At 45.4% G+C, this 13,495-nt stretch overlaps 1 protein-coding gene across 1 annotated transcript in view; it reads left to right on the plus strand.

Moving 5' to 3' along the window:
• LOC121856771 (putative mediator of RNA polymerase II transcription subunit 26) overlaps positions 1-13,495 on the plus strand; it is a 94,666-nt gene that overhangs the window by 66,637 nt on the left and 14,534 nt on the right. The window contains exon 2 of the mRNA XM_042352466.1: positions 590-1,937. Coding sequence (XP_042208400.1) covers positions 590-1,937 — 1,348 coding nt within the window. The remainder of the gene's footprint in view (positions 1-589; positions 1,938-13,495) is intronic.

Raw genomic sequence — 13,495 nt, forward strand, 5'->3', positions numbered from 1 at the left:
TGTAATAGATCACACTATTTAGAGTATAGAGTGAGAAAGGATGGATGTTTTTACTCTGTTGATATATATCTGTGTACGTGGATATGGGATGAACATTTTTTTTGGTGTGTATATGTGTACCTGTGTGTATGTGCGTATATCAGAACACCCACACAGACACACACACACACGTATACGCTCACCACCACCATAATAACACTCGGCCGTATCTCCCCGTGGCTGCATCAACCACCTGTCACAACCATACAATCCAACACAACTACAAACCTCAAAGTTGGTCCAAACAAAATTCATATACTGCACGCTTCTGACTTTGTGTTCCTGAGGCTTCAGTATATACAGGTACAGTATATACGCTATCCCTCCATCATATAGCCTCGCTCTCCACCCCCTCCCCTCACCCTCCATCCCCTCCCCTCACCCTCCAGCCCCTCCCCTCTCACCCTCCAGCCCTCCCCTCTCCAACCCCCCTCCTCCTCTACCCCTCGCTCCTACCCACCCCCCTCCCCTAAAAAAAATCCCGTGATTATTAAATTGTTGAACATTTTTACCAGGGAACCATTGTTAAATATTTATGGTGGTGTTTCAGAGTGCAGAGGCGGGCTGGTGGACGCTCAGGGGATCACCGGCAATGCTGTGATCATCTGTCCCAACTCACAGCTGCTGCCACAACTACGGCCACCACAGCTTCAACCACAGCTTCTACAATCCCAGCTCCAACCACAGCTTATACAACCCCAGCTACAGGCTAAAGAAGCACAGCTGGGGGCTCAACAACCACAGCTACAACCTCACCTTCAACCAGAGCTAAATCTTCAGCAACAGCTACAGCTACACCAGCAGCTACACCCACAGCTACAGACGCACCACCAACAGCTACACCCACAGCTACAAGCGCACCTGCAGCTACAACAATCACAACCACAGTTTGGTCCTGAGCCACAGGTACAACCACAACTACCACAACCTCGGCTCCATCCCCAGCAACCAGAACAACAAATACAACCTCAACAACCACAGGAAAAGCCTCAACAACCAAAGCTAAAGACTCAAGAACCACAGCTAAAACCCCAACAACCAAAATCAAAGCCTCAACAACCACAACCACAGCTTAAGCCTGAACAGCCACAGCTTAAGCCTGAGCAACCACAGCCACAGGTTAAGCGTGAACAACCACAACTTAAGCCTGAACAACCACAGCTTAAGCCTGAGCAACAACAGCTTAAGCCTGAGCGACCACAACCACAGGTAAAGCGTGAACAACCACAACTTAAGCCTGAACAACCACAGCTTAAGCCTGAACAACCACAGCTTAAGCCTGAGCAACCACAACCACAGGTTAAGCGTGAAAAACCACAACTTAAGCCTGAACAACCACAGCTTAAGCTTGAACAACCACAGCTTAAGCCTGAACAACCACAGCTTAAGCCTGAGCAACCACAACCACAGGTTAAGCGTGAAAAACCACAACTTAAGCCTGAACAACAACAGCTTAAGCCTGAACAACCACAGCTTAAGCCTGAACAACCACAGCTTAAGCCTGAACAACCACGGGTTAAAACTCAAAAAGCACAGCTGTCGACTCAACAGCCACAGCCAAATACTCAACAACCACAGCTTAAGCCTGAACAACCAAAGCTAAAGCTTCAACAACCACAACTATCGACTCAACAACCGCAGCTAAAACCTCAACAACCAAATCCAGAGACTCAACAACCACAGCTTAAGCATCAACAACCACAGCTAAAGCCACAACAAAAGCTAAATCCTCAGCAATCACAGCCAAAGCCTCAACAACCAAAGCTAAAGACTCAAGAACCGCAGCTACCACAACCAAAACCACTCCTGCAGTTACAACAGCGACAGTTTCAGACTCAGCCACAGCTACAACCACAGCTACTACAACAGGGGCCACAACAACGGAACCACAGCAACAGGTGAGAGCTTCCTGTTGTTGAGTTGTGATGACGTAGTGTTGTAGTTATACCCTCCCCCCCCACACACAGGGAGGGAAGGAGGTAGGAAGGGAGAGAAAGAACCAGGTAAGGGAACACCTCTCCTCATCTCTCCTCACCTCACCTCACCTCACCTCACCTCACCTCACCTCACCTCTCCTCATCTCTCCTCACCTTACCTCACCTCTCCTCACCTCACCTCACCTCACCTCACCTCACCTCACCTCACCTCCCCTCCACCTCACCTCCCTCCCTCACCTCACCTCTCCTCCTCACCTCACCTCACCTCACCTCACCTCACCTCACCAAGGGCCAGCGTCTCTAGGTAGTGTTGATAAGGTGAGAAATATGTGTTTATTTCTTCGTCCGTTTTAATATACAAGTTAATAATAACATGACAACGTTTATTTACCTACAAGGTTAATTGTAAATAAACACCTTATGTTTTACTAGTGGAGGTTTCAATAAGTTAAATTTCCCTAAAACTTTATCCATCAAAACTTTCCAACAAATAATCTAATGAGTTAAAAAAAAGTTAAATATATATATACATGAAACACTACAGTTAAATCTTCATATACGAACAATTTATCATAACTAATAAACTAACTCAAAAAACAATATTCCCTATAAATAATAATAACGATAACTCAGATCATAACACGAGAATAAGACATCATCAGTTTATGTCAAGGGAGGAAAAAATATATAATTATAAACTAAAAAAAAATCTTTACTCGTTCTCCCTACTGACCATAAGCAAGCAAGGTATAATGAGTACCTACCACCCCGCTCTCATCTCCTCCTCCCCCCTCCCCGCTCTCATCTCCCCCTCCCCCCTCCCCGCTCTCATCTCCCCTCCCCTCTCCCCCTCTCATCTCCTCCCCCCTCCCCGCTCTCATCTCCTCCCCCTCCCGCTCTCATCTCCTCCTCCCCCCTCCCCGCTCTCATCTCCTCCTCCCCCCTCCCCGCTCTCATCTCCCTCCTCCCCCCTCCCGCTCTCCTCCTCCTCCCCCCTCCCCGCTCTCATCTCCTCCTCCCCCCTACCCGCTCTCATATCCTCCCCCCTCCCACCACCGCCTCTTCCCACCCCTCCCGGTCTGTCGTTCTCACACACAATATTTTGAACGGGATCAGCGGAAGCATAATGGTGGTGCTGATGGTGTTATCCCGACGGAGATAGAAGATTCTCCTCACCTATAACATCCTCCTCCACGATACTACTAACGAATGATAAACCCCCAAAAAAACGAAAAATTGGGTGATCAGAAATTGGGTTATTGGGTCAGGCAGCGTCTATCAAAGGGGAAGAATTATTATTTCCTGGTGTTATTGTGTGATGTGTGTTCTGTATGCATAGTTCTTGAGGGGTACCAAAAGATTATTATTATTATTTTTATTATTATTATTATTATTGTGTCTATGTCCATCTCATCCACACTATCTTCTCTCTCACACTCTCTCCTTCCCTCCCTTTCTTCCTCCTTCCATCCTTACTTTCCTCCATCCTCCTTTCTTCCCTCCATCCTTCCGTCTCTCTCTCTCTCTCTCTCTCTCTCTCTCTCTCTCTCTCTCTCTCTCTCTCTCTCTCTCTCTCTCTCTCTCTCTCTCTCTCTCTCTCTCTCTCAGGGACGGAGGCTCCCCACCATGTCTCAGCGAGGCATCAAAATTCATCCAGCAAACTCTAAAGTCTTAAAATTTTCCAATCTGAAGCAAGCAGCCCGTCACACTCCCTTCTCTCCCTCCTTCTTTCACTATCTTCAAATCTTCTTTCTTTCCTTCTTCCCTCCCTCCTTCTCTCACTATCTTCATCTCTTCTTCCTCTCCTTCTTCCTTCCCTCCCTTCTTCTCTCTCCCTTCCTCCCTCCCTCTCGCTCTCTTCATCCTTACTTCAGCATCATCCTTGACTGATTGTTGGTCTCCCACATTTACAAGCTAACAAGAAATAGATCTCTCTCTCTCTCTCTCTCTCTCTCTCTCTCTCTCTCTCTCTCTCTCTCTCTCTCTCTCTCTCTCTCTCACATTTCAAAAGCAAGTAGGTGGAAACCCTTCAATTCTCTGTCTGTCTTGTCTCCTTTTTCTTTCCTGCCTCCCATCTCTCCCCTCTCTTTCTCTCACCTCTCCACCGTCCCTCTCCTCCCTCCCACCTCGTAGAAGGAAGTCACTATCTTATACATACCATAGAATAATTTCACACACACACACACACACACACACACACACACACACACACACACACACACACACACACACACACACACACACACACACACACACACACACACACACACACACACACACACACACACATATTCCTCAACACAATTTCATTTCCAGAAGAGTTGACGTCCGTTTGTCTGTCACTCGCCCTTACAGAAAAATCCCGACTGCGACCTCGTCAAAACTTACATAAAATTTGAAGGGCGAATATTCCAGACACCTTGATTACGATTTTATTTTTTGAGAGCGTAAATTTTTTGTTGGTTGATGAGATGGTGAAGGAGGAGGAGGAGGGAGGAGGAGGGAGGGAGGAGGGAGGAGGAGGAGGAGGGAGGAGGAGGTGGAGTAGGAGGAGGGAGATTGTGCAGTTGTGAGGGAAGGGGAGGGAGGAATGGAAGGAAGAAGGGAGGGAGGGTGGGAAAGATAGTGAAGGTGTGAGGGACCTTTAACATGATCACCACCACCGTCATTACGATCATCATCATCATCTTCATCATCATCAATAATAACCAATAACACTTTCACCATCCTCACCATCACCACCCTCACCACCATCACCATCACCACCATAAACACCCTCACCACCATCACCACCACCATTAGCAACAGAACCAACATTACGGAATTTCCAGCCAATTTGTTGAGTCATTTGAAAGGATTTGTTAAGCTATAAATATCAACGCTGACCAAATTCTTTTTTCCCTGCCCAACTTTCTATTAAATATATAACCTAACCTTATTTTATTGTTCTCATCTCTCATAGTAAATGGAAATATAAGTATCCAAAGTGATTTATTTATTGTGTACGTCAGAGCTAGGTGGGGGTGTGTGTGTGTGTGTGTGTGTGTGTGTGTGTGTGTGTGTGTGTGTGTGTGTGTGTGTGTGTGTGTGTGTGTGTGTGTGTGTAATACTTTTATATCACAGCAACAATCAAAACACCCAATCTTGGTTTAGATAATATTTAAACCACTATTGTAAAGAATAATAAATGACTTAATATCACTGAGCTTTAACTACAGAGGGAAAAAAGTAATAGTGTTTCGTTCACTAAATAGCGAACCAAGTGCGTGTGAAAGAGGAAATTTGCGACCACGCCACCACCCACTAGCTCACGCAACCAATGACCAATTTTCCTTTTCACACATTAAAGGTCTTTTTAGAGAGAGAGAGTGTGTGTGTGTACAGGAGTTAGTGATGTACAAGGAACAGGCAGAACCCTCCACTCTGACCGAGAATCAAACCCAAGACCTCACGCTTAGTAATCGCTCTATGATTGAACTACACACACACACACACACACACACACACACACACACACACACACACACACACACACACACCCCACACACACACACACACACACACACACACACACACACCCACACACACCCACACACACACACACACACACACACACACACACACACCCCACACACACACACACACACACACACACACACACACACACACCCACACACACACACACACACACACACACACACACACACACACACACACACACACAGGGGGGAACAGAATTGGAATCAGCTGGCCTCGACCTCTGAGAGTTATTGAAGAAACCATAAGGTGTGTGTGTTTGAGTGAACCGATACACAGTGTAGATCCCCCGATACTCCAGATCCCGATACCGCTGCTAGTAACCATTATCTTACTGCCTCGCTCTTTCCTAACCTATTTGCTATTGATTCCCGACAGGTTCCCTAGTTCTTTTGTTTACTTACACGAGCAGTATAACCAGCCGTCCGTACAGTAAATCTATAGACGTTGTATAGTGAAAACCTCCCAATAACGGACCTCTCTCTCTCCTTCTCTCTCTCTCTCTCTCTGTATATAATCCATTAGCTGGGGTTTCACATCTAACGGACCCTCGATATAACGGACTTTCCTCTCCAAATAGTCCGTTAAATAGAGGTTTCATCATCATAAGTCCTTCAGAAACAGACAGACAGACAGATAGACAGAAGGCACAGTAAAACCCTCAGTGATAACGTGACACAACACTCACCATCCAGCAAGCAGTAACTGTTATATCGGAGCATAATGCCCCGTGCCACGCCATGCCCCACGCTCCATAACACCCGCCATGCCTCCACGCTCCATAACACAAGCCAAGTGCAAAGTCATCACGCAACATAACACACACTAAGTAGCCGGGCCAAATAACACAAGGCGATGTATTCACTCTATATAATGCAGGTTATGACTCTCTGTCTCTCTCTCCCCACCACACACTCTCACTCCCCAACTCACGCTCCCCACCCCTCTCTCTCCACCACACCTCTCCTCCCCAACTCCGCTCCCACCCCTCTCTCCCCACCACACACTCTCACTCCCCAACTCACGCTCCCCACCCATCTCCCCACCACCTCTCTCACTCCCCCAACTCGCTCCCCACCTCTCCCCCACCACACACTCTCACTCCCAACTCACGCTCCCACCCATCTCCCCACCACACACTCTCCTCCCCCAACTCCACACTCCCACCCCTCTTTCTCCACCACACACTCCTCCCCAACTCACGCTCCCCACCCTCTCTCTCCACCACACACTCCTCACTCCCCAACTCACGCTCCCCACCCCTCTCTCCCCTACATACTCTCACTCCCCAACTCACGCTCCCCACCCCTCTCTCCCCCACCCACTCTCACTCCCCCAACTCACACTCCCCACCTCTCTCCCCACCACCTCTCACTCCCCAACTCACGCTCCCCACCCCTCTCTCACACTCTCCCTCAAGGACAAACAAACTCCACTACTCGACCTACATTATGAAAACTATATCATAATGTTCCTCTCAAGAATGCCTACCTGAAGACGACTCTCTCACCTCTCCCTTCTCTTTCTCTCACCTCTCCCTTCTCTTTCTCTCACCTCTCCCTTCACTTTCTCTCACCTCTCCCTTCTCTTTCTCCCACTCATACCTCTCCATTCTCGCCCCTTTTCTCTCTTTCTTCTCCCTCCTCTCTCAATCACCTCACTGCTCTCTCTTCTTCTCTCACCTCCTTCAATCGTTCTACTAACCTCCTCTCTCCTCTTCTCCCCACCACCACCCCTCCTCACCCCCCCCTTCCTTTAGCGGGGTGATAATGCCACCTGCCAAAACTTTACATATGAATGAGCCTCTCGGAATATTTTTGTTAGGCTGGACTAAGTGAGGCCTAATGCATCCTGGAAGGAGTAAAGAGTGGATGGAATATATATATTTTTTATCATTTATTTTATCCTCATTTAAATTAATGTGACAAGCTTTTAAATGAATGAAAATATCCTTTATTTAACATAGACATACGTAAATACACACACACACACACACACACACACACACACACACACACACACACACACACTTCTATAGGGACATATAAGTTCATTTACTGACATCATAGTGTTGTGATATAGGTGGCAGCACTGAGAGCAATATGTACCCCCACCGAGAGCTGTATCCAGCACTATGTTATAATTAATCAAGTAGGACAAGGTGACCGTCCCTCAGGTCAAGCGGATAACGTGAATGTGGTATGTGACGCTGTAGCTCTGACGGACAGGTAAACAAGTGATGAAATGTAAACAGTGGCGATTATTATTATTATTATTATTATTATTATTATTATTATTACTACGTGTAAATAAACTAACAGAGATGAAGACACAAATAAACACAGACCAACACGTCATAACTAATACACTGACAAAACATCATTTAAGGTATAGAGATTCACCTGGTGACGACAGTACAGGTCAAGTTAATTAAGTGAATATAATATCACCAAATTAACTCAGACAGTATGATAATTCCATCACAGGTGAATCACGCGTAATTACACCTTAATTAGTGGTCAATGCTAATTACCTTTATTATTATTATTAGTAGTAGTAGTATTATCAATGTTAAAGGTCCAGTGATTTAACGGTAACAGAAATCATTAAAAAAAAGTTATATGATTTTATTTTGATAGCTGTTATTAGGTTAGGTTGTGGTTGAATGTGGGCGCGCCAGGTCCGTAGACTTGCTAGTGGTAGATAGTTAGGTTAGCTTTTTTTTTTTTAATTCTTACCCAAAATAAAAACAAAACATGGACAGTCAGGTTAAGATTCTATAAAAACTCTTAAATTTTTATATATTATGTTACTGTAAATATAGGAGCGTGTGTGTGTGTGTGTGTGTGTGTGTGTGTGTGTGTGTGTGTGTGTGTGTGTGTGGTTTAATCTTCAGTTTATTCAAAACAAGTTAAGTCGGGTTTTTTCCTTCATGTAATTTTTATTAGAAAAACCGCTCAATAGTTTATACCTATTCAGCTTAGTAATATTTTGGCACAGCTTAACTCCAGCTTAATGACGCGTTACATCACATCCGCTACTTTATCAATGCAGTATAAAATCATGTCTGTCTGTCTGTGTCTGTATCTATCTATCTACTTCTGTCCCTCTCTGTCTGTCTGTCTGTCTGTCTGTCTGTGTCTGTCTGTCTGTGTCTGTCTGTCTGTCTGTGTCTGTCTGTCTGTGTCTGTCTCCGTGTAAAATAGTTATTACACCCACACTGTAAATGATTAAAACAGGTTAACTACTGTATACAAGCTGAGTTATATACACGACCTACACTCAGTCACTCGTGTGGTTGTTGAGATTTACCCCCAAATAAACTGTACTGCAGGTAAAGGAATTTATGTAATACCCAACACACTGACGAAGTTATGTAATTAGTGATGACCTCTCGTTGAAGGCTGTCATGTGTAATACCAATCACCTATTACGACCATCACACACACACACACACAACACACACACACACACACACTAACACACACACTAAATCTCTCTCTCTCTCTCTCGCACATGCAAAATACTTTACTTAAATATATATATATATATATATATATATAAACTGCTAACTATTTATATGATGACTTAGAAAATATACATAAAGGGTAAGCTACTGGGGTCGAAAATTTACATAGTTAAGCTGATACACAGAATAATGACTCACAATGCTGACATAAGCTGGAGGGGGTAGTACTAAGCTGCCAGGAGCCAATGTGGGAGGGAGTGAGGTGAGGAGGTGAGGGAGGGAGGGAGGAGGAGGGAGGAGGGAGGAGGAGGGCAGTAAATACAAAGAATTATAACACACAGGTAAAATCCTCTATGTGTGAGTATTATGCTGCAATCCTGACCAGAGCTTGTGTGTATGGTGGTGGTGGTGAGTGGTGGTGGTGGTAGTGGTGGTAGTGGTGGTGGTGGTGGTGGTGTTTGCTCATCTGTTTGCGTATTATCTCACTCCCTCTCCATCATTTCCTCTCGCTCTTCATTTCCTTCTCTCCCTCTCCCTTTCTTTTCTTCCCTCCTTCCCTCTCCTTCCTTCCCTCTCCTCACACACTCTCTCTCCCTTCCCTCCCCCTCTCCTTCCTTCCCTCTCCTCACACACTCTCTCTCCCTTCCCTCCCCCTCTCCTTCCTTCCCTCTCCTCACACACTCTCTCTCCCTTCCCTCTCCCTCTCCTTCCTCCCCCGGGCTTCTCCTCCCAGGGGTGTGTGTGGATCGAGGAGAATCTTGAGTTAGACAAACATTGACATGACATGCTCATATGTCTTGGGCTGTACCCTAGGCCTTGTGGGTGCTGTTGTGCTGTGCCTTCAACTCTTGTTTTCGCTGTTATTTATGCTGTGTCAGGGATTCACTCTATTGCTGTTTATGCTTTGAGAATCCATTCCACTCTTTTGCTGTGTCTAGGTGGCAACTCTGTTGAATACTTATCTAACATCCTTAGGCTGGGAGTTTTAATACGATGTAAGCAAACACAGTGGTGCCACATCTCACAAAATGCACCAGCCACTGTACTAGGTATAAATGAAGAGGGAGGATGACTATATACATCTGTCGACCTTACCTAACCTAACCTAACCTCTATTGAATGGTCTATATGTATGGGAAAGTCTGTTATATCGAGGGTCCGTTAGATGTGAAACCCCTATCTTACGGATTATATTAAAAGATAAGACCGTTATAGGAAGGCTTCACTATGTTATTGTAAATGTTGTCTGACGAACGAAATCCTATCCTGACAACTACACACGGTCCTCAGCTCGGCTCCCGGTAAGACGTCTTATTCTCGTGACACGCTCTAACTACCAGTCAACTTGTCTTTCCCGGGATGGTTTCATGTCGTCCACGTATTCCAGTCTCTCTCTCTCTCTCTCTCTCTCTCTCTATCAGTAGAAGGCACAGCACCATGAACAGCAACAAAGCGGCCACCAAGGGCTCTACACAGCGTCCGATCAGCAGCAACACAGCACCCCAGCAAGGCCTTCTGCAAAACTTACATAGGAGCCAGTTGTGTCGAGAACCAGCTATCCAGCACCATCAACAGTACCAGAACAGCCACCAAGAACAGCCACCAAGAACCCAGCTGTGTCGAGGAACTCACACAAGAGAGAAACACCCGACAAGATGGTACTTAAGGGAAACTGGGCCCCGTCTGCTTAACTCTCCCGGGAGAAGCGAGGACGGCTCCTGCCACCTTTTTCTGGGCTGACACGTCCAAGCCAGCATACCCCTTGGGCGTCCCTTTAGGACACCCTGGACGTGGGATGTAGTGTCTTTCGCTTGATTACAGCGACTTGTAACACAGGCGGGAGAGGTTCCTACAGGACTCTGAGACCAAGGACGTGTTGAGATAAGAGTTACAGCCCCGTGTAGGAGGAGGAGGAGGCAGGAGGCAAGATGGTGCACTGTATGAGGTATTACGTGCAGGGTTATGGACATTCTCAGGGGGCTGCTGGTGATGAGATGATCCTAATCGTGATGTTTTACAGCTGGTGGCACAAGTCTCTCACCACCGTCGCTATACCTCACTGGCCCCTGACCACCCACAACAACTCACCACAAAGCCATCACACACCAGCCCTCTACTTCACCATCCTCACCATCATCAACGCTGCCCCTGGTCATTACTACCACTACACATTAATTCCAACCCCCAACACCGTGATCACTACAGCTCACCGGTACCTCTCTCACCATCACAGCACACCACCATCATCATCATCATACCATGGCTCATCACCTAAGGCATTTTATCATCACCTCTGAACACCATCACCACTACAGGTCCATACAGCAACATACTCCTGAATAAAACAACAAGTGCCTCAGAAGTAACGATGTTCCCTGACTTATAAAAAAAATAAACTATGATAGCGACCCGAGAGGAAGTTTTGGCTGAGAGAAAACTACTGAAGGAGGACACACCAGCTCCTATATAGCTCCTGAAGGACAACACTATACTCGGCATTATCAACTATCTGAAATTCACTCGAGGGTAAAGATGCTAACATGGTCACGTGAGTTAATGTCCTCATAAACTGGTGTACAAACGCTCCAAAAAGGTAATGTTACTTTTGAGGAGCTGAAAAGGTTTAATTACACTTTACCAGAGATCCAATAATGAAATGCTCACCGAGAATAACCTGTAATTCGGTTACTTTCTCACTTGGGCAACACAATAAAACTTGCACTTGAGCTAAAATAAAACCCCATCCATCTCAATCTGTCACTCGGGAAACTTGTAAATAAACTGTTTATAGCGTAAAAGGAGTTTGTGAATTGAGATATATTATTCTGGACGCCTTCCATGTTTACCGGTGGTGTGTGTTTGGGGAGAGAGGAATAGGAGGGGGAAAAGAGGGGGAGGTGGATGGCGGTAAGTGGATGAGGTGAAGGGAAGAGGGAAAGGAGTGGGAATAGGGGCGGGGAAAGGGGATGGGAAGGTGGATGGGGGAAGTGGATGGGAAGGGGGATGAGGAGGGGGGGGGAAGGGGCGGGGAAATGGGCGGGAAAAGGGGAGGGGGGAGGAAGACACGCCAGCGGTCAAGGAATTCAGCATTCAAGAGACAGTTTTATTGGCACCTGTGAGTAAAAGGAAAATTACGACCTGCCAAAGCTGTTGAGGTTATTGTATTGTAAAGCGATAAATAGATCTACGAGTATTGTTATATAAAGAAAACATTTACGATTTCTAAGATTGTATACACCAAAAGTGTCTTACGTTAATGGTGATAAATTCTCAGTATTTACAATTTTGGGAGAGTTATTTCATGTGTTAACTGAGAAGATGTTGTTGGTATGAATTTTTGAAGGTGTTTAGTTAGTTAGGAATGAAATGTTAGGATGAGGTATTAGAACCCATTATCCCCTTCCTCACCTGTCTCCCTCCTCATCTCACCTCATACCTCACCTCTCACTCCTCATGCCTCACCTCTCACTCCTCATACCTCACCTCTCACTACTCATACCATCTCCTCCTCCACATCATCACACCTTTATACTTACTCCATACCATCACCTCCACACCACCTACTCCACATAACCACACCACCTCCTCCACTTACTCGGAACTTAACACCATCATACTACATACTTCACACCACCACACCACCTCCTCCACACAACCACACCACATACTCCTTACCACCACACCACCTCTACCACACCACCACACCACCTCACCACACCACCACACTCCTATCCAGTTCCACCTCTTCTTCACCAGGCAGTTCCTTTAAGAATATACAGCATTTATATATAAGACGAAATGCCCACGAGAGTCCAGAGTCCTTCACCTCATCTCTATGCAAACGAGTTTTTATGCTCACCGACAGAAACATTCAAAAAGCGTTTGTTTGTCTGTTTGTCTGTTTGTCCAGTTTATAGAAAAAATATATAAATACTTTTTCACTTGTCGTTTTGCAACTGAAAGAAAGAAAACAAATAAATGCGAAATCTGTGTTGAAAGGAGAATAGTTTGGGTGAAGATAGTGTGATGTTATAAAAAAAAGGTGTTTTATTGAATGTGGTTTTGATGGTGGTACTAGTGTCTTCAATGACCATAGTGATTAGTCTCGTTATTGAACACACACACACACAAACACACATTCCTCTCTCTCTCTCTCTCTCTCTCTCTCTCTCTCTCTCTCGTAAAACAAATGCCGCCGCAGAATTGTGAACCAAACTAATTCGGGCAGAAACGTAAATGAAGCGATTGTTAGTTTATTCTCAACATTAGTATTTCAGGTTTACAATACAAGTTTTCATGAGTCCGCTCTCCATGCATCCCCACACCACGCTGGACAATTTCTACCCCAACGAGAGAACCTAACCTAACCTAACCTAACCTAACCTAACCTGATCTAATCTAAGCAAGATCTCTGAACGTTAATTTGTGCAAAAAAAAAGTGTAAAAATAACCGACCACTAAATATTTCCATTATTATTTATGTTTTTATTGTTTAATTTTTATAAGTTTGATT

This window comes from Homarus americanus, unplaced genomic scaffold (genome assembly GCF_018991925.1).
Source record: "Homarus americanus isolate GMGI-L3 unplaced genomic scaffold, GMGI_Hamer_2.0 scaffold46833, whole genome shotgun sequence".
Lineage (NCBI taxonomy): Eukaryota > Metazoa > Arthropoda > Malacostraca > Decapoda > Nephropidae > Homarus > Homarus americanus.